Source organism: Maylandia zebra, linkage group LG7 (genome assembly GCF_041146795.1).
Source record: "Maylandia zebra isolate NMK-2024a linkage group LG7, Mzebra_GT3a, whole genome shotgun sequence".
In the NCBI taxonomy this organism is placed as follows: Eukaryota; Metazoa; Chordata; class Actinopteri; order Cichliformes; family Cichlidae; genus Maylandia; species Maylandia zebra.
The window spans coordinates 29,559,251-29,580,766 of NC_135173.1; the positions used below are offsets into that span (position 1 = coordinate 29,559,251).

At 44.7% G+C, this 21,516-nt stretch overlaps 2 protein-coding genes across 5 annotated transcripts; both read right to left on the minus strand.

Moving 5' to 3' along the window:
• Positions 1 to 9,347: 9,347 nt before the first annotated feature.
• LOC101469399 (BTB/POZ domain-containing protein KCTD9) lies at positions 9,348 to 16,236 on the minus strand. Its single transcript, XM_004556135.5, has 12 exons — positions 16,073 to 16,236; positions 15,820 to 15,941; positions 15,471 to 15,514; positions 14,226 to 14,319; positions 13,802 to 13,860; positions 13,604 to 13,732; positions 13,463 to 13,530; positions 13,287 to 13,382; positions 12,869 to 13,018; positions 12,428 to 12,533; positions 12,186 to 12,319; positions 9,348 to 10,475 (listed from the first exon to the last, which is right to left on the minus strand). The coding sequence occupies exons 1-12, from the start codon at positions 16,118 to 16,120 to the stop codon at positions 10,359 to 10,361; spliced, it is 1,167 nt and encodes a 388-aa protein (XP_004556192.1). The 5' UTR covers positions 16,121 to 16,236; the 3' UTR covers positions 9,348 to 10,358.
• A 779-nt stretch (positions 16,237 to 17,015) lies between these two features.
• On the minus strand, positions 17,016 to 21,465 carry LOC101468706 (E3 ubiquitin-protein ligase MARCHF5). Of its 4 annotated transcripts, none has more exons than XM_004556132.3 (7): positions 21,379 to 21,465; positions 19,301 to 19,370; positions 18,695 to 18,894; positions 18,379 to 18,509; positions 18,140 to 18,311; positions 17,561 to 17,727; positions 17,016 to 17,449 (listed from the first exon to the last, which is right to left on the minus strand). In XM_004556132.3, exons 2-7 carry the CDS (start codon positions 19,336 to 19,338, stop codon positions 17,306 to 17,308), a joined length of 852 nt encoding a protein of 283 aa, XP_004556189.2. In that variant the 5' UTR covers positions 19,339 to 19,370; positions 21,379 to 21,465; the 3' UTR covers positions 17,016 to 17,305. The 4 variants fall into 4 exon arrangements, with proteins under 4 accessions (XP_004556189.2, XP_004556190.2, XP_076742337.1 ...); XM_004556133.3 differs by having other exon boundaries at positions 21,422 to 21,440; XM_076886222.1 differs by lacking the exon at positions 21,379 to 21,465 and adding an exon at positions 19,548 to 19,792.
• Between the last annotated feature and the right edge of the window lie 51 nt (positions 21,466 to 21,516).

Here is a 21,516-nt window from a genome sequence, read left to right on the forward strand (position 1 = left end):
TCTTAGAAACACATCTGATTTGTAGGCATGTACCAGCCAATGTGACCAAAGAGATTCAAAGAGACACAAAACAGTCAAAAATCCACAAAAATTACAACAAACGGGTTTAAAACAGACACCAAAGAAGCAAACCAGATGAAAACAGCAAAGAAGAAGGAGGTAAGAAGGAACACTCTGACATGTTGTTGTTCCACTGATGTCATGGTAACACACGTGGCACTGACTCACGTCATATTGAGCACATGTCTGCGTGGGCTGCTGTCATCTCACACACACACACACACACACACACACACACACACACACACACACACACACACACACACACAGTGATGTAAATCGGGGATGTAGATGACATCACTCAGAATAACAAGCTGGGGAACTTTGGTATTGATCATGTTTTGAAGGATCACACAGAAAGGAAGTGATGCGTGAGGGCAGGTGGCAGATGTGCAGCATCTGCAGACCCTGAGCGACACCTGCAGCGAGCAGCCGTGAATGTTGTCGGTCTTTAACCCCAGCCCTGCTGAAAGCTCAGTGAGCAGTCAGTCACGTGATAACCACAGCCTCATCCAGGTCACAAACAGGACGTTGTTGACGGTCATGTGGCAGGAAGTTTTCGGCTCTTCCTGATGAAGACGGTGGACCTACATAAACGGGTCAGGAGCACATCGCTGTGCTCACAGCATTCAAACTCAAACACTTCCACCCACGCCGAGCATTTTCTCCCCTCCTCAGAGCTGACCGTCCAAACAGAAACCAGCTCTGTCTCCATGAAAACACCCACAGCTTCCTCTGCTGCATCGCCACAGGAGCGCATGGATCCAGATCATGATGTCAGTCCACAGCCTTTACACTGTGAGTCTCTCTGCACTAATGGCTCCACCCACTCCAACCTTCTGACCCGGAGCTCCATGGTTAATTCAAAAACGACTCAAACAGGAAGAGGAAGCACTGTGTTTGTTTGTAACCTGTGGTTTACACATGTGCATTGAAGTCTGATTGGACACAATGCTCTTGTCTCTTAACCACAAACCACCAATCAAGCTCCTCCACCACCAGCCTAATTTCCCCATCTAAACATTGTCCGATATGTTTGGACGAGAATGAGGAGATGCAGCAACGCTGAGAAACGCCTCCTTCACCACCACCACCACCACCACCATCATCATCATCATATTCTGGCTCCAGCGGGCTCACACTGCTTTCTGAGGACCTCCTGTTTACAGGAACAGACCACAGACAGAAACCAGATCCTGAAACAGGCATCAACAGGACGCTGCTGGGTCGGGTCAGGAGACCTTTTTTAATATCTTAGATTATCTTGCTCAGCTTTAAGCAGTGACTTTTTCTACATTACTCACTAAAAGTGACATTCACTCAATGATCTTAAACATTTCCCCTGAGTTGAGTTTGTGAAGAAGTCTGAGATGAGAAGACGAGGTCTGACAGCAGTACAGGAGGCCATCCACACCCATTGTGAGCAACCGTCGCTGAGCAGAACTGGTGGCCTATGAAACCAGCCGTCAGCAGTCCTGAAACCCCATCCCATGCAGTTCAATCCTGACTTATGATCAGAGACCTGCGAATACAGACGAGTAACAACGACAGGTGAAACAAACAATTGTGGCACGAGCATCTACCAGCAGTGCTGAAGTCTACCGCTGACTGACAGGCGAGGTGGTGGTAGATCCATCTGAGGATTACCTACTTAAACCCGAGCCTGGAGTGGTGACCAGCCTTTAGCTTCAAAGTCCACAGTTTGAATGGACTGAGTGATTGACTCATCAGCTGTTTTAAAACAGATCACACCGAACTAAAAGGTGAAGAAAGCAATTGAAACAACTCAAATTCTCAAGTGAATAAACCTCATCCAAGGAGGTCATCAATCACGCCAACCCTGCGTCTCTGAGGCCGGGATGGGAACAACTGGGAACAGATCAGAGGGAAGACGTGATGGTGTCTGCAGATTGTGCTGCTGTTTGAAAGACTTCCCGTTGAAGAACTTCAAGGATTTCAGTGTGGTTACTGTGGTTTTCTGTAGCAACAGTACACACCTGCATTTTTACAAACTCACAGCTGCACTCTTATTACTCAGGAACAATCGTCTTGATACATGCTTAATCATCCAGGTGACTTCTTGAGTTTCAGCTGACTGCAGGGTTCCAACCTTATAAACAGTACATTTGCATAATGACTGAAACTAGCACCACTGATGAACAATGAGGTCAGTTTCCATCTGTGAATCGGGGAAACCTGTGAAATCTGCGAAACCTTACAAAGTGAAATATGTAAAATTTGTAAGGTTGGGGAAACCTGCAGTCAGCTGAAACTCAAGAAGTCACTTGATTGACGATGGAACATTTCTCCCACTTAATATCCAGATGACCAGAAACTTTTTTGATGACTCAGGAAAAATAATGTCTACAAATACATCTCACCAGGTTTATTTGTGGAGTTCATTTCAGGTTTTCCCTAAAGAAAATTGGCCACAAAAATATTGTTTCCATAAACTTTTCATAATTTCTTTTTCTTCTTCTGAGGAAATTGAATTCACTGTTTTTTACGACCTGCTGAAACCTTAAAAATGAACCGCGATGCAACAAACTGCTGCTCAGCTCATAATCATGTTCATGCAGGACAACAAGAACACCACCAACCTGTGACTCTTTAAATCTTTTACTCACAGTAAATCATCACTCAGGGTGGTGATGCTGCCCCCTGCAGGCAAACCCAGGTTTTACATCCAGCAGCACTTTTAAAAATGTCCAGTAATCATACGTCATCAGTTTGTTTTAAAACATATTTACATTTCCCAGGATATTAAAGGAGTACAAAACTATAAAGAAGAATTTACTAAAAAAAACAACAAACACATTTGATTTCATTCAAACGTCTTACAAACTCAGAAGGTATGACACACTGAGACACACTAAACTGGTTTAAAGTAACTCCCCTCCCTTCATACATGGAGCAAAACACTGAGTTTCACCTGCTGAGAATGACAGTTGCCCCAACATTTTAAGGGTGAACATGAAGTTTTGGCTCTTCCTGAGCGCTGCAGCTCAAACCTGTAATCACCTCTGTTACCATCACAGGCCTGACTCGTGTTATCTATACCCAAAGATGTCTTTCATCTCACTGATTCATTGTTTAATATAAGATACACAAATACAAATGTAAACAGCATGATAGAAAGTCTTCATCACCTCATTGTGATGAGAGCGGATCTGCTTCACGGAAGCTTCAACAAGTTTTGGTGTTTTGAAAGTCTGAGAGTCATAGTGAGGTTGGAGGTGTTTCTCACAGTAGGAGGCCCCACAGACCCTGGTGGCTTTACGTTTCCTCCCACTGCAAACATCACAGGCCACATCTTCAGGTCCAGCAGCGTGGAGCTCAGGCTTTCTCAGCTCCTCCACTAAAGCTGCTAGTCCAAGCACCCCCACAGGCTAGCCAGTACCGGTCAACCATACAGCCTCCATTGGAACAAAACCAATAGGAAACCCTACTAACTCCTCCCGGGACCCCTCAAGAGATCAGTCGTTGCCTGCAAGAAGAAAAATCCTTCCAGAATGGAAGAGTTAATAACACAGAACAATCCATTTATATCAATAATATCAGTGATGATAATGTAATTAGTACATTTTTATAAATCCAGTCAGTGATTAAAATATTCTCAGAAAGGAAAATTACTTGTGTCCAATTCAATCTCATGCAAAATCAAGATACTACAGTTACATCTAATGAGTTAATGAATAGAGACCATGGTTCGATAACAGAGGCAACAGAGCTCAATTAGGAGATTCAACCAATCATTAATGCTAAAGGATTGTTTATTTTGCTAATTAATAGGTATTATTTTCTCACCAATGGCTAGAGTGGTGAATATGTGTTTAGCTTTTTTGGTTGGATGACTGAGGTTTTCTCAGTAAACACAAATGAGGAGATAATGGGACTCTGCAGCCAAACATGGAGGTATGTGTTTGAGTAATTTCACAACAAAAATGCCAAACAGGCGAGCAGATCCATAGTGCAAGAAATATGTGTCTGTGGTGTTTTGAGAACACTGAGTGCAAATATCAGAATCAGAGAAGCCCATTTTATTCACCCTGTGATGTGTGATATGAGTTCTGTGGAGGATTTGAACTGAAAGGGTTGTAAATTTGTTTTTTGTGATTACAATTGTATGTTTACAAATCTGTGTCCAAAAATCTGATTCTGAGGACTGCTGAGAGTATATTTGGAGATGGGTAAACTGATACAGTGAAATTAATCTATTCAGTTCGGAGAGTTTCTTGTTTTTTGGATGAATGACTTTCCAAAGAGCTGCAAAAAAAGGAAGGACCAGCTGACTTTGTCAAAGGCTTTTTCTACAATCACACTTGTGTGGGCTGGTGAGGCACAAGGGAAAGGTTCAGCAGGTGGAGACCACAGACTGCTGCTCTCTCCTGGCTCGTTCTTCTTTTAGCAGATACGATGATTTTCTAAGTTTGTGCTTGTTGAGTCTCTACTAAAAACTTTGCTCCTTTGCCACCTGACAGCCAATTAAGTCCACAGGGAACGGTTCTGGCTCCGTTCCTCTTCACCATCTACACGGCAGACTTCTCCCACAACTCCACCAAGTGCTTCCTGCAGAAGTTCTCTGATGACTCAGCAATAGTCGGCCTCATCACTGATGGGGACGACAAGGACTACAGAGGACTGACTCACGACTTTGTGGACTGGTGCCAGCTGAACTACCTCCAGATCAATGCCAGTAAAACCAAGGAGCTGGTGGTAGACTTCCGCAGGCACAAACAAATTCAAATTTTTTATTTGTCACGTACACAGTCATACACAGTACGATATTCAGTGAAATGCTTAGACAACTGCTCGTGACTTAAAGAAAAAAAAGGAAAGGGCTATGAATAATGTTAAGGAAAATGTTTTAAAACACTTCTTCAGTAAAGACTCAGAGAAGAGAAACACACAGAACTTCTTGCTAGCAAGGGCAGCCTCCAGACAGAGAGACTCGCGCTAAGAAACTGCCCCTGTCTTTATTTTATACTTCAGTGTGTGTGTGTGTGTGTGTGTGTGTGTGTGTGTGTGTGTGTCCTGCTGATCAAACGGTCATGAAAGCACAAAAGGTACATCCTTGGTCACAAAGAGGGTAGTCTCCCCCACCCTAGATGGTTCACCCTAGATAACACGGTGAGGAAGTCCAGCAGTTAAAACACTTAGACTAGAACAGACGTAGCTACGTTAATCCTACCATAAAACAATAAAACAAGGTACGACCTCTCCCATGCTTCTAGGATGTGGGGGTGAACACCCTAGAATGTTACAGACCTCCTAGGATGAGACATTCTTTCAATATGCCACCAACTATATACTTCTACACACAAGTGATTACATGCAGTATTCTACCATATGCAAACTTCTATCACTAAAAGATTATACTGACTACTAGATACAATTTTCCCTTGACAAATAAGATAGGAAATAAATATTGAAAAATTAAAAAGTGTAAATTTAACTAGGAAGGAATAAAATATAAGAATAAAAAATATAAAATATAAAAAATGAAATAACTGTACAACACAATTTAGAATGAAGGGTAAATTTAACTGGGAAAGAATAAGATAAAATATATAAATTAAAGTTGAAAATAAAATAACTGTACAACAAAATACACAATACACAATATAGAACTATATAAGAATGTATGAAGAAATCTAAATAAATAAATAAATATATACACAATAACAGCAGCTGTACAAGTATTAACTGGAAATGAAGAATATAGTGACCAGTGTTGTGCAATCCACATTATGTCTTGTGCAGTGCAAATATGCTTAAAGTGATTTAAGTGATGAAGTGAAAACAATGTCCAGAATGTCCAGTGTGTGTGTAAGAACTGTATGTGTGGGTCAGTACTGTGTGGTGGTGTGATTGAGAGACCGTATCGCCTGCGGGAAGAAGCTCCTCCTCAGTCTCTCTGTGTTGGTCTTCAGGGAGCGGAATCGCTTTCCTGACCTCAACAGAGAGAACAGTCTGTTGTTGGGATGGCTGAGGTCCTTCACGATCTTCCTGGCCTTGGTCCAGCACCGCCTGCTGTAGATTGAGTGCAGGTCAGGGAGCTCGGAGCGGATGGTGCGCTCAGCTGACCGCACAATCCTCTGTAGAGCTCGTCTGTCCTGCATGGTGCTGTTCCCGAACCAGGTTAAGATGTTTCCCGTCAGGATGCTCTCTATGGTGCACGAGTAAAAGTTCCTGAGCACCTTGGAGGGCAGTTGGAAGTCTCTCAAGCGTCTGAGGTGGTAGAGACGCTGACGGGCCTTTTTCACCACGGTGTTGATGTGACAGGACCATGACAGGTCCTGCGTGATGTGAACTCCGAGGTATTTGAAGCTGTCCACTCTCTCCACTGGGCACTCGTTGATGACGGGGGTCTGGTAGTTCCTCTCCTGCTTAGTGTTGAAGTCCACTATCAGCTCCTTTGTCTTACTGACGTTTAGGAGGTTGTTCCTCTGGCACCAGTTCTCCAGATTCCTAATCTCCTTCAGGTAGGCCGTCTCGTTGTTATCAGAGATCAGGCCCACCACGACGGTGTCGTCAGCAAACTTGATGATGGTGATGGAGCTGGTAGTGGCCACACAGTCATATGTGTACAAAGAGTACAGCAGGGGGCTCAGAACACACCCCTGGGGGGCTCCAGTGCTGAGAGTGGTGGAGGCTGAGACATGTCCGCCCATCCTTACTGCCTGTGGTCTGCCAGTTAGGAAGTTGGAGATCCACTGACACATAGATGAGCTGAGTCCCAGATGCTTCAGCTTGGTGGTGAGTGTGGAGGGAATTATGGTGTTAAATGCAGAGCTGTAGTCTATGAAGAGCATTTTAACATAATTCCCCCTTCTAGTGTCCAAGTGAGTGAGTGATGTGTGGAGGAGATGAGAGATGGCATCGTCTGTGGAACGATTTGGACGGTAAGCGAACTGTAGTGGGTCCAGTGTGTCTGGTAGTGAAGAAATGATGAAGTCTCTGACCAGGCGTTCAAAGCACTTCATCACTACTGAGGTGAGGGCTACAGGGCGATAGTCATTGAGAGAAGCAGGGTGGGGTTTCTTCGGGACAGGAAGAATGATGGACTCTTTGGAGCATGTGGGGATCACCGACTGAGATAAAGAGATGTTGAATATCTCAGTGAACACAGGAGCTAGCTGGTATGCGCAGTCTCTTAGGATACGACCTGGGATGCCGTCTGGTCCTGCTGCTTTCCTGGTGTTCACTCTCTTGAAGGCTCTCCTTACTTCATGCTCGGAGATGACGAGCACGTTTCCGGTGCTGGCAGTATCTTCCTGTCTGCAGCTGTTAGCGCCGCTAGTACTAGCATTGTTGGAGTCCTTAGCTGCAGCCTCGAAGCAAGCATAGAAAGTGTTCAGCTCGTCTGCCAGAGTCACGGCCGCGTTCGTCATACCGGTTGTTGGTGCTTTATAGTCCGTTATTGTCCTTAGTCCCCGCCACAGGCTCCTAGAGTCACTCTGTTGGAGTTGTGACTCTAGTTTCCTCCAGTAGCGCTGCTTCGCTTCTTTCACCGCCCTCCACAAACATCCTCCACTGCAACCACTGAACATCCGAGGTATGGACATCGAGGCTGTGGACAGCTACAGGTACCTTGGTGTTCATCTGAACAACAAACTGGACTGGACTCATAACTCAGATGCCCTCTACAGGAAAGGGCAGAGCAGGCTGTACCTGCTGTGGAGACTCAGGTTGTTTGGAGTGGAGGGCCCACTCCTGAAGACCTATGACTCTGTGGTGGCCTCAGCCATCTTCTATGGTGTGGTCTGCTGGGGCGGCAGCATCTCTGCTGGGGACAGGAAGAGACTGAACAGGCTGATCAGAAGGGCCAGCTCTGTTCTGGGATGCCCTCTGGACCCAGTGGAGGTGGTGAGTGACAGCTGGTGGTTAAGCTGTCATCCCTCTTGGACAACATCTCCCACCCCATGCAAGAGACTGTGACAGCACTGAGCAGCTCCTTCAGTGGGAGACTGTGGCACCCACGGTGTGGGACGGAGAGATTTCGCAGGTCTTTCCTCCCCACTGCTGTCAGACTCCACAACAAAGACTTTTGCAGCTGATCAACAAACCCACACATGTGCAATAGACTGCTATATGTGCAATTCTTCTGATGAAGTTGTATTTTTGTATTGTCCTACTCCGTTGTATATAGTATTTGTATTTCTATTTTATTCTATTGTATATATTATTATATTCTATTTTATTCTATTGTATATAGTATTTTATTCTATTGTATTTTATTGCATTCCAGTGTTTTCTAATTTCTGCTACATAACTTTGCACTTTTGCTGTAACAAAACAAATTCCCCACCTGTGGGACTAATAAAGGTCATCTTATCTTAAGTCCTTTCCCACTGGGTTCACCCAAAAACAGCTATACTAGTTTTGTTTTAATTACAACATGCTGAGGTCGCCTGCTGACATCAGTTTTCATGGATCATTTGTGTTGATATCAATATGGAAATCTAGTGTTGTATATAAATCTTTGTGAAGTCATAATGTTGCACTGAAAAAAATGTTTTAAAGCAGGGATGTACCCCAAGGACTAACACATTGTTGTGAAGTTGAGAGATGACTCAGTATAAACTAAAGCGTTTACTTAATCGCTGATTACATGCTAACCTGTGTATTTTATTATCTGTACACATATGACAGGAGCACATTGGCTGAAATCTTTGGTTCCTATAAGCTGTAAAAACACAGATTTTTAAAAAAAAAAAAAAAGAAATAAGGCGTGCTGTTCAGCTCTCTCAGTGTCCTTTCATGATATTACTCAGTGTGGTTTCTTGGAACTTTTTTCAAGGTGAACTTTGAAACAATGGTCAAATGCTTAGCCAACCTAATGAAAAATGAAATCAGCTGCAGCTCTTACCATGTCTGCCATGTGAAAATAATTACTGCAGACACCAGACTGCTAGCAAACAGAGCAGATTACATCCTGCATCCATTCAGGGAGAAAATGAAGAGTCATTTAAATCGTGTGGGGTTTTTTGTACGTGTGAATCCTGAATGTGCTCATCAATGTCAGATGGCACACTGATGAGGCACGAGCATCAGACAGGTCTGAGATTTATCCTCCATGCTTTCAGACTCTGCCAACGGCATTAAGGTGCAAACTTTCTGAGAAAAACCTACTAACATCAAAGTTAAAGAAAAACCAAAGAAAATAAGAATAAACTGAAATAAGAAAACAGGAACCTGTAATCACTGATTTGGTTCATGCAGATAGAAACATCCAATTCGGACATTTCAGTTCTGGTCCAATAAACACACAGAGGGTGATAAACTTAAGAAACAACAGATTTATTAAACATAATGAAGAGCAGAGGAGACACCCTGCCTCACTCCTGACAGTCACTAAAATCTCAGAAACACTGACGTTTATGTTTTATTACAACAACACCTGTTTCTGCTTCTTATTAAAGGCTCATTCCAGTTTATTTCAGCCTGCTGCACCTCCCACGCCGAGGGGAAATCAGCCGCTCAGAGGTGACATGAGGAAGGTAAAGCTGGTCCCAGCACCACACTGAAGGGGGTGATCAGGATTGACTTCTCATTCATCCTCATTTTTCTTCCATGAAACTCTTTGACATGAAATTCTGTTTGCATCTACATGATACAGGGAAATGCTCACTGATTTGAAGCAGGTATAATGAAAAATAAGACCAAGAGTAGATCCTTGAGGAACATCACAGAGCTCAGGAGCTGCACTGAGGCCTAGTTTGTGATGGTTTTTTTTTTTTATGAACTGTCAGTGATGCAAAGAATAGGTCCCCTTTAAAATATACTATATACAATCCTCAACCACAAACCTGCGTTACATTTACAAAAAATAAATAAAATTAAGAAATACTGCACGCATCAGAACTTCAGACGTGTCTGAAAATGCTGAAATAAAGCTGACGTTATGAGCAGCCACAACATTAAAGCCTCTGCAAAACACCGAACATCTCACTGGGATCCAACGGGTCCTGGTGTTCAGGTGGACGTTTCTGACACTGTCCACTCGCCCAAGCATCACAGTAAGCCAAGCATGGCACGCCCCTGGTGGCAGCAGTTTCCCACAACAACATCAAACTGCTCAGCAGCAGCTAAGAGAACAAAGAGCGTAAACTGGGTTTAAGGAGGTTAAAGCAGAACGAAGAGGAGCCACCGCCTGTGAAGAAGCTTCAGAGTAGGAACAGCAGGTTTTAATTTTGTGGCTCACCCACTTTTTTGGGTCGAGAGCAGAAAAAAAAAAGTTTGGCATTCAATGGTCGGTGTGGCACTGTGAGTGTACATGGTTATGGAAAACGGGTTCACCGCACGCTCTGAGACATGTGTAGAGGCGTAAGCATCTCCTCAAAGATGGCACCCTTCACGTTGGAGCCCCGCAGGTTCGCCTCCTGAAGGTCGCAGCCGGACAGGTCGCAGTTCTGCAGGAACAAGAGAGAAAATGAACCTGAAAGCATCACGGACAGCCCGTGCATTTCTGGAGCTCATTGAAGTTTTTATGCATTTGTGTCTCCTCCACCTCCTGAAGATTTCTTAAGTTGAATAAATGGAGCCAATTAAATTATATTAGTCATGCTTCTCTCCAGGTACTCCGGCTTCCTCCCACAGTCCAACGGTGTGCAGTTAGTGGGGTTAGGTTAACTGTAGAGCTGGGCGATAGAACGATGATATGTATTGCAAAATAACTTTTTCTCGATAGAAAAATTAAACTATTGCGATAGACCTCACCGCTCGTCCTCTTAACAAAAAAAAAAAAAAAAAAAAAAAAAGGAAGAACAGCCAATCCAAATAAACTAGCGCAGAGCCAAACCAATCACAGCCGCAGCGTCACATCAGGTGACTTGTTATGTACAGCACAAGTGCCAAGCCGCACATGTGTATTTGTTTGGGAAGCAGCCAGCCGCCGTGCCGCCTGGGTAACTGAGGAAATGAGTGTGCCGACTAGAGAAAAATCAACCGAGAGCGTGACCGAAGGTTACCGAAGAGAAAACATGATGGTTCCAAGGCCGGAGAGATTGTCGAACGGAAGAGCCATAGAAGTTCCGTAGTGTGAAGGTATTTCGGCTATTTCAAGTCTGACAAAAAAAAAACAAAAAAAAAAAAACAGTAGCGTGCACTGTAAATTGTGCCAAAAGCAAGTCTGGAAATACAATAAAGCGGTGCATGCTCAATCTCTGACTGGAAGCGCTAATTCGTCATTCGGCTTTTGTCAGACTAAAGTAACTGTTAAAACTGTTTGAAAAGCTAAGCTATACAACAAGGAGAGATCGAGAATTTCCTTTTAGTTCTCAGTTTATTTGATATTGACAAAAGTTAGTCAGTTTTGTCTGTTCTTCTGTAAAACAAACTAAGATTTATTTTTAGAATTAATATTTTGTTTCTAAGTGGAATTGACAATTTAGTCTGTTTCGTTTGTTCTATTTTGAAACTTAAACGCTTTAGCGGCTGCCTTTTGTGTAGTTTGCAATATTTGCCTTTATTTATCTGAAAAAGTCTCATGTTCCTTAAGTACATCTACCCTGTTGAACTTATTATGGGAAATGAATATTTAAATCAAAACAATACTCGTGAGCAACGGTACATTTAAATCTTACAAATATAGTTATTTGGCTGATATCGTGATAGATATCGTTATCGCCTGAAATGAAAAAAACATATCGTGATATGAAAAAACCTTATATCGCCCAGCTCTATTTAACTGGTGATTATAAATTGCCCATAGATGTGAATGGTTGTCTGTCTCTGTGTTAGACTGGCAACCTGTCCAGGGCATACCCCGCCTCTCTCTCCAAGACAGCTGGGATAGGCTGCCCCCCGTAACCCTCAGTGGGATCATTAGAAGAGAATGGAAGTGATCATGTCTGACTGAAGCTGCGTCATCAGCTTTTTAATGTTACAGGTCAGATTAAATCACATCTTTAGCATTTGGACCGAGCACGAGTCCATGGCTCAGTCAGTCTTCCCGCACAGAAAATACATCTGATTCAGCGTGGCACAGGCACTTGCACAGTGTGATGTGTTTAGGAAGCGAGACATTTATCAAGCTCATCAATGTGAACAGGACACACAGGTCAGATCTGTTTTGAACTCCAGCCTCACGTGTGAGTGTGCGTGTGCATGTCTGTACGGACCTCGAGGTCAGTCCCAGCCAGAGTCGCCCCCCGCAGGTTACAGTTCTTCAATTTGGCATTCTTTAGCGTGGCGACTCTCAGGTTGATGCCCGTCATCTGACTTCCCTCCATGTCCACACCCTTCAGGTTGGCCCCTGACCCAACACACACACAAAAATATAAATCTCTCTCTCTCTCTCTCTCTCCACGACAACCAGTGTCTGTGCGTTTATCTATAGATGGTTTGTGATTGGCTGCTTCACCCTCCAGGTTGGCCTTGACTCCTGCAGGATCCTCAAAGTTGCAGCCTCGCAACGACGCTCCTTCAGCGTTGGTGCACAGCATCTTCACGCCCTGCAGGTTGGCGCCCTGCACACACACACACACACACACACACACACACACACACACACACACGATTCTGACAGAGGAATCAAAGCCAGATACAGCAGACACCTGTCCCACCTGCCGATCTGAACCCAGAAGAGTGATCAGAAACAAGTGTCAAAGTGCTGCAGGTCATTCAGACTGTGACAGATGATCACCCAGGTGCTCAGACACCAGGTTGAATCATCAGATTGTGAAAATTAAACTGATCTGGGTTCAGTTTCTAACAGAGCTGTGGAGATCTCCTGGGCTGTTGAAACTTTGAGGGCTCAGAGTTATTGTACACGACAATTAGGTGATGGTGGGCGGCGACTCACGTCAAGGCAGGCCGCGGACAGGTCGGCTCGCTCCAGGTTGGCCCCGCTCAGGTTAGCGTGGGTCAGGTTGGCTCCTCTCAGGTTGGCCATCTTAAAGTTAATGTAACGCAAATCCAGACGAGAAAGGTCGGCACCGGTGAAGTTCAGACCCTGAAACAAAACCCACAGAGCGCCCACTGTTACTCAAGTTACCTGTGGTGTCTTCAAATGCCTGACCAAGCCAAGATAATCTGAGCACAGGTGATCACGCCCCCTCACCTGTCAGGTAGCTGCTGTGGGTAACCAGCAGGTAGGGAGTGTTAACTCGACCAAACACAGAATGGCCGATTCACAGAGGAACTGTTTGGTTCCCAGGGGTTAATCTCAGCTAATGCTGTTGTTACCATGACAACCAGGTACACAGACACACAGTGCTCACCTGACAGCGCAGCTCGGACTTTGTGGTCGTGGCCAACAGGAACCTGATGAACTCTTTCCGGGTCAAAGGTGAGTGATCGTCAGGAGGCTGAGAGGACTGAACACAAAATACCAATCACAGCAGAGTACGCGCACGCGCACGCGCACACACGCACGCACGCACGCACGCACACCCACCTTTATAAGGGCCTCCAGCTGTTCGGCAAGCTGCTCGATCCCAAAGAAGCGGGCTTCCTCCAGCACACCTGCACAGGTAAGAACACTGTTAGCAGGCTGTGTCTATGGGCTGAACGGGCGCTGTGAATTTATGTGGCGTACCGAGGGGGTTGATCCCCTCGTTGATGATGAGCTGTCCGTGCCGCAGGTAGTTCAGGATGGGCTCGAAGTAGTCCGGGCTGCGGTCGATCAGGTATGCGCCCTGGCGGTCACGCTTGTTCGCCCACACGTCTGAAACGTGCGCATGATTAAAGCACGCTGCACATGCACCACTTCCTGCTGAAGTGAAGCTGTGCTCACCTTTCTCTCTGAACATGTGGGCCAGCATACTCTCCGGCTCCTTACTGACTAACGTGCTCCTGAGCAAGCAAACACACACAAGATACAGATTAACAATGACCTTTAACCCTCCACGTCAGGGAGGTTCAGCTTCACAGAAACAAAATCATGAAATTTGTAATAAAGCTCAGAACAAGCTGATCAGCAGCCTCTGATCACCATCAGCAGCCTTCAGGTGAGTGACAGAATAATCTGGATATTCTGCATCGCTGTGGAACAACAGCGGCCCCAGCATGTCACTCTGCACATTACAGCACCTCCAACTCCACTTTTAAAGATTTTGACAGCTGAGCGTCATTAAAGACTGATTATTAAGGTCATCACGAAAACAAAAACAGCCGATTTAAATCAGTGTAAAACCTGCCGTGACGACGGTTATGCTTACCGCGTCGTCGTAAAGCAGCGTCCACCGACGTTGAGAGTCAGCCAATCAGTGTGAGTCTGATCCTTATCAGGGCCTCTGGGGTCATCCTGAGGATCTGGACAGGTGAGCGCACAAGTAGCATTAGTGCAATAAACATGAGTCCAATCAGCTCTTTTACCAGCAGACACCAACAGGAAGTCTGCACAAAAGGTGGGTGGGGCTTATGTGTCAGATTAGGGACATCATTTGGATGTCAGAGTAGAAAAGAAAAAAAAAAAACAACAACAAACAAACAAACAAACAAACAAACAAACAAAAAAACCCCAAAACAAATCAAATCACTTTTATTGTCACATCACATGTGCAGGCACACTGGCACAGCACATGCGAGTGAAATTCTTGTGTGCGAGCCCCACAAGCAACAGAGATGTGCAAACACAACAACACAAACGAGCAAAATACAAGAATGGCCAACCTGAAACTAATAAATATATGTACAATATATAATAGTGTATGCATTTCTGGATGTGTATACTAAATATTTTCCTGTGTGTGTGTGTGTGTGTGTGTGTGTGTACACACATTTTTACAAATTAAATAGTATTAAAAAAAATATATATATAATAATAATAATAATAAAATATATAAAATATACAGAGTTGAATATGTGCAAAACAAGTGGCATTTATATACAGTGTGGAGTGCATAATGTTGAAGTTCCAGTAGTGAAGCTGAGGTGTCTATGACGTGTTCAGCAGTCTGATGGCCTGATGGAAAAAGCTGTCTCTCAGTCTGCTGGTTCGGGACCGGATGCTGCAGAACCTCCTTCCTGATGGAAGCAGTCTGAACAGTTTATGGCTGGGGTGACTGGAGTCCTTGATGATCCTCCCCGCTTTCCTCAGGCACCGCTTCCTGTAGATGTCTTGGAGGGAGGGAAGCTCACCTCCAATTATCCGTTCAGAGCACCGCACTACTCGCTGGAGAGCTTTGCAGTTGTAGGCGGTGCTGTTGCCATACCAGGTGGTGATGCATCCAGTGAGGATGCTCTCAATGGCACAGTGATAGAAGGTCCTGAGGATGCGGGGGCTCATGCCGAATCTTTTCAGTCTCCTGAGAAAGAAGAGGCGCTGCTGCGCCTTCTTCACTGTTTTGTTTGTGTGTACAAGTTCAGAGCATGTGCAGGAACTTCTGCACACTCTGAGCTCAGAGTCAAAAACACCCCAGCAGCACACCTCTGACCCCTGGGCTGCAGGTCATCACACTCACCTTCAAATGAGTCTCCCTCAGAAACGTAGAGCACATCATCGTCTCTGCACACACAAACATAGGAAACAGTGATGGTCGGGCTGTCTCAAAACAAACAAACACACAAAAAAGGCAGGCATATACTTGCATATTAAATAAACATAGAAAAATAAGGTATAAATAAACAAAAGTGTGGAATCATTAAAATGATCTAAAATTAAAAAGGGATTATATCTATGTGCCCGGTTTTTATTGTCACTTGCGTCACTTTTTGCCCTCCACAGGAACATTTCACCGCTCACAGGTGGAAACACCTTGAACGCCTCTGCAGTTCCGTGGATTCACTGTTACACCTGCACAGGCCCCTCACCTGATCAGCGCGATGTCGTCGATGAGACCGCCGTTCCCGTTGTACACATTGGAGGCTCGAATGCCCAGCTTGGAGCCGGCCACACACAGCAGGTCCTCCAGCGATCCGTACACGGCCACCACCTGCGCGCTCGCGGACAAAACGCACCGTTACCGCTTCCGCCCGCCGAGAGATCCGGGGGCGTGCTGGAGCGGGAACAGGCCATTTTTGTCCCCGCCAGCACACAGACTCCCGCCTCACGGTTATAGCTTACCTTCCCGTTCGTGCACGTGCCGTTAACGAACAGCGTGACTCTCCTCATAGCGAACAGCTTCAGTCGAACCGGCCGCTCCCGCCCGGGAAAGGAGCTCCTTCGGCCACAGCAACAAGCGCTCTCCCTTTCCTCTTCCACAATCCGCTCAGACACCCAGCGAGCCAATCAGCGGGCCAGACTGGAGACCGACAGCCAATCAGTGAACAGGGGGCGGGGCCCGTGAGTTTCCGTAAAGAAACTCACGGATTGAGGGACAATTAAAGTATATTTTATCTTAAAAAAAAAAAAAAAAAAAAAAAGTATCCAACTAACAAATTAAAAGTAACAGAATTTATATTTAGAATCAATATTTAGAATCAAATAGAAAAAAGTGAAGCAAATAACTGAACACGAAAAATAAAACAAAGTTAGAAATGTATCAAATGATTAAAATAAAAGCAATGCAGACCTACACAATTTAAAAGTGAAAGCAGAAGCAACACCCCTCAGACACTTCGCTGATACTGGTTTGAACTTCTAAGTTTAATTCTTCAGCATGCTGCTGGAAACTGGTTGACTTTGACATTACATCATTATGACAGTCATACAGCTGCTGCATGTGTCAGCTGCCTCCATGCCAACAGTAAAAATGTGACTGGAGGCCACCTGAGTGCAGCTTACTCCCCATCATGTTTGAGATCTGAGCTCAGTGAAATCAGAAGATGGGTCACTGAGGCCATAGAGGGATGGCGTTGTCAGCCACAACCCTCAGGTAGGCTGCGAGCCCCCTCCCCCCCCAAACACAGTGCTTTCAAGTGTCACGTTAAAGTTTTGAAAGGGTCAATTTGAAGCACACAAGCTCTTTAGAGTTGCATGTGATGTAATATTACTGAGTGGAGGTTTTCATTATACCTGTATAAATAATAATAAATCAAAGGCTGTGAATAAAGATGACAGACATCCCTGATTTAAAGAAAAAGCTTTATTAAAAATAATCCATATGGAGCTGCTGACAGACTGCAATCAGAGCAATCAGCTAGTTAAAATACACCAGAAACACCATAGTCCAGTTACAGTCTAGTTCTGACCCACTGGGTTCCATAACGGTGTGAGCAGTTCAGCTTGAGGTCGTATTGCAGATCATTTGACCAGTGTGAGGCAAGACGCAGTATCAGTGTTCACACTGTCTGGTAAAGACAGTTTAAACTCCTCCAGGATTTAGTTAAAAACAATTCTGCACCATCATCTCCGCCTCTAATTGCCGCTGCCATCCCTGTGGCGCTCTGCTCTCTGAACGTCACCATAGTTGAGGATGCGCCTGCCGGCATGCATGATGAACAGCTGCTTTGTGAAGTACACCTTCAGCACACCTTTGAGCAGCACGTAAGCACTGCCACCCTGTGGAGCAGACACCAGTAAACCAGTCAGTACCACCGGCTTCTTAGCCAACCAATAATCTCAACGCGTGTTACAGAGCACATCATTCTCCAGAGGTCAGAGTACATTCACCAGCAAAGCGCGCTGCAGGTGAGAGGTCACAGACGGGAACAGTAGCTGCCCAGTTAGAACAGCAATGGAGGGAAACATGAGTGCGCCACAAAGCATCCTGGAGGTCAGGAACTGACGCTTCCCTCTGGGCTCATCCACGGGAATGGGGGGCAGGTACTGCTGATTATCTGTGGGGAGGGGCAGACTCACCTTTAAACAACAAGCTCTGACAGAGCAATTCCTCATGATAGCGAGCAGAGTCAAACAGTAACACTGACGTTGCAGCGACAGATGTCTAAACTAGGACAAGAACATCAGCACAGCACCCCCCTCTGACTGCCTGCAGTACTGCACATGCCATTTACAGCAAACCTTGACGGACTTTACAAGGTCATTTGTCCCGTGGCAGCAAATATGGCACAACTTAGAATTCAGTTTTATTTATAACCAGTGAATAACAAGGAAATTTTATACCATAAAGAATATAAATTCATGAGTTAATCAGCACACCTGAAAGAATATAAAAGGTCTTAAAACATTTAACTTTAAGTGAAACTGCTCATGCATCTGCACTGCGACATATTCCGGGTGTGCATGTACCTGACGGCAGCTTTGGTTCGTAGCAGCATTTCTGCCACAGCTTCAAGACGCAGTCATTCCAGCGGACGGTCTTCCCAAGAATGAGCAGTACAGGGATGGTGGGCAGGCCGGAGAGCAGGAGCACAGGCCTTGCTCCCCGTATAGCCATCATACCATTTGCCCGTCCCATAACCTGTAGAACACGAGGTGTTGAGGACTCTGCCAATGTGATGCCCTTACAAGACGTTCCCTCTGTGTACCTGCACGACAGTCACAGCGCCGTAGCTCAGAGCTGTCCAGTACGCCGTCCCAACCAGCAACCCAAGGGTCCCATATGGACCGATGGCTGTCAACGTTCTGTCCACCACTCGCAGAAAGTCCACCAGTGGGCCTGAGGAGACACAACCCAGGATCAACGTTAACCCACTACGCATTCTCCACTGACAGGACACACCACCCTTCCTACACCTGTTAAACACCATGTGTTCAGTTTCTCCCTTTGCCTGAAGGGGTAGTAGAGAGCTCCACCACACCTCTGAGGACCTATGATATGACCCTGAATAAGTTGACACTCACCCATCTGTGGGAAGATGACAGAGTACGCCACCTCACACAGCTGACATCTGATTGGCTGCTGGCTCACTCTCAGTCTAGTGTCCAGCCAGTACTGCAAGCAGGTCAGGTGCACCCACTTAATGCTTCCTCTGCACCTGCAGGGACTCAGCCACTCAGCACCGGGGTCATCCTGCTCTGTGGCAAAACACACCCAGCAGTGCCTGAAATGAGACATGAATGAACCTCAGCTTCAAGTTCGCTCATGAAACAGTTAAAAGGTGTTAAAACACACAAGGCCTCACTGCAGCTGCACGACTTGTACACAAGACGGCAGTATAGCCCCTGAATTACCCAGAGTCACCACACACATGAAAGAGTTCAGCCTGAAAATGAGCCGAGCAGCAGAACAAAAATAAAATTAGAAAAAGTTAAAATTTTACAAAAATGTCTTCATAACAATTCTCAAGGAAAACAAAATGTATTAAAATTTAGAATTACAATCAGCATCTTAATTGCAACAACTGAAAGAAAGTTACTGGTACATCTGCATACACAAAAAAGTGAAAGAGTTATTTTAACTTCTTTCAGCTTTGTGGAATTAAAGTTCATTCTGAGGATAAATCTTACTTCTCAGATGGCTGCAGAGCCATGATGTTACCAGGCATAGTCTGAACCACAGCAGGCTGCTCCACTCAGTCTGGAGTTAAAGGTGACATCGTTAAACAGATAAGGGAAATTAAAAAAAAAAAAAGTTTAAAGAAAAAGCTGCGACTGTCAAAAGATTTAAACTTAGGCATCATTTTAATGACGCAGGAGAGAAACAGACAATGCTACAGAAATACTCAAGAAAACTGCTAACATGCATTTAACCTACATCTTAATTGTAATCGGTTGGAGTAAACTTCTTTAAACTGCAAGGGGGGAGGCAATAACACAAACCTTTAACACTTCCAAAGAAACCATCAGAGAAGCAGCACAGAGTGAAAACACGCTCTAATCAAAAACTGATGATCAGGCAAACTCCAAAAACACGGCAGTGTCAGGGCGTGACACGTTTGCAAATAATCAGAGTTCAAAACCCACACCTGCGTCTAAAAACAGACCACCATGTCCATCCATCTATATTAAACGTGCCAGCGTGAGGTGGTAGCGAGTACATTAGAAAATGAAATACAATGAAACTTTAAAAAAACAAAAAAAACAAAACAAAGTACCGACACGGAGAATGCGTTTTGTTTATTTGGACACGGAGAAAGTACGTTCAAATTAAATGTCTGATGTTTAAAAAAGTGACAGCGGGTGAGATAAAAGCGCAAAGCCCCTTAGCCTCGGACTGCGGCTAAGCTAATGGCAGGATGTGGGTCAACGAGTGCCCAGATTTCTGACAGGGATCCGAACCACCAACCCCGAGGTCCGTCAGAACCTCACACCTATGCTCAATCACATCTCCGCTGTCTGTGAGCACTCAACCAGCCAGCAGCTACCTTACATAGATCATGTTTTTACTTTGCAAGTTCTTGATTAGGGATGGGTTTTGATTATCGCTTTTCTGATTACAATCCATGCTAAATTGAATAAAGTGATATTGATTCATTAAAATCCCGTGTCGATTTGTAAATTAACGTTATTATGCCTGAAACGCCAGCATCTCAGGTTAAACCTCACAACATGTCGTCAAACACCATGCAGCTAAAACAGTAACTGGGAGCAGGTTTACGGATTCTGCATACAAACGTAAACACAGAGCGCGGACCCGACGCGTCAGAATCAGATTTTGGTGTGTCGTTGGGTCCGCGCTGTTTGCCTCTTTTTTTTTCGCTGGCTTCTGCAGCTTTCATAACTCTGTTTACATCTCTAATTAAGTCTCACATGTGTCAGCTTTCTTTTAATAGATACGAAATTATGGATATATACTGTTAAATGATCAGAATTGTAATATTTCTGACTGAGGCAAAACTTTCCAGATTCCAATCAAATTGAATCGGATCCTGTATCGAATCAAAATGATTCTACAAATCAGTGACGATGCAGCCGTACTCAGCTCCCTAAGCATTTTCCCTTTCCAGTTCACAATCAATCCCACCCCTAGGTCAAAAATATGTATAGGAATTGGCCTAATCTAATATTTTGTATGAACCTGTCCAGCTGTCCAGTGATTAAACGACAAGTAGATGGAGGCAGGACTTCACAGCAGGGGCATACTCCATAATGTGCTGTGCATTCTCATATGTATATTATATATATTGCTCACTTATTGTATTTAACAACATCAAGGAGTTATGAGCAAAGAAAGGCCACCATAGTGCATGTTTAAATAGGGAAAGTTTATTGATCAAAATGTATTACGCAGATACGCATTACATTTTTTTCAGCCCCCAATCGAGAAAACAAAACCAATTACATGTTCAAAGCAACGGAACGGTGGCCCAATATCAGAGAGAACTCCACTCTTGAGTGAGCAGTGATAATTGAGCAGTCCGTTTTATTTTGCAGATTCAAGCTGCTCTTCAAAATTTTCACCACCAGATGTCACCGGAGAGGACTGTGTTGAAAAGCTTCGAGTAATGAACCGTTTTTCAATACAAGCTTCAGTGCTTCGGAAAGCTTCATTTGGCCATCACTAGTTTTTATAATTTAGCTAACAGCACATTAGCTACTAACCTACATATCGCGCTGGCACAATACAGCACTTCTACAAAGCTTACCTGTTAAAACAGCGCGTGCCACTGCCGTAAACCCTCCACTCACCTGAGAAATGCATACCGCTCGAGCCCAGTGTCAGCTGTGTTTTTATCATTCCCCAGGCCCCGTGGACCCGCCCACTTTGGCTTTTTTCTAGCTTT

Bases quoted from the DNA above. Each gene is read 5' to 3' on its own strand.
- LOC101469399 (XM_004556135.5), bottom strand. From the start codon at position 16,120: ATGAGGAGAGTCACGCTGTTCGTTAACGGCACGTGCACGAACGGGAAG. The intron at 15,942-16,072 runs GTAAGCTATAAC...GCGAGCGCGCAG, and splicing joins GCACGTGCACGAACGGGAAG to GTGGTGGCCGTGTACGGATC. The intron at 13,861-14,225 runs GTAAGCATAACC...TTGCTTGCTCAG, and splicing joins CGCTGCTTTACGACGACGCG to GAGCACGTTAGTCAGTAAGG.
- LOC101468706 (XM_004556132.3), bottom strand. From the start codon at position 19,338: ATGCCTGGTAACATCATGGCTCTGCAGCCATCTGAGAA. The intron at 18,895-19,300 runs GTAAGATTTATC...GTCTCATTTCAG, and splicing joins GCTCTGCAGCCATCTGAGAA to GCACTGCTGGGTGTGTTTTG. The intron at 17,728-18,139 runs GTACATGCACAC...CCCTCCCCACAG, and splicing joins CGAACCAAAGCTGCCGTCAG to ATAATCAGCAGTACCTGCCC.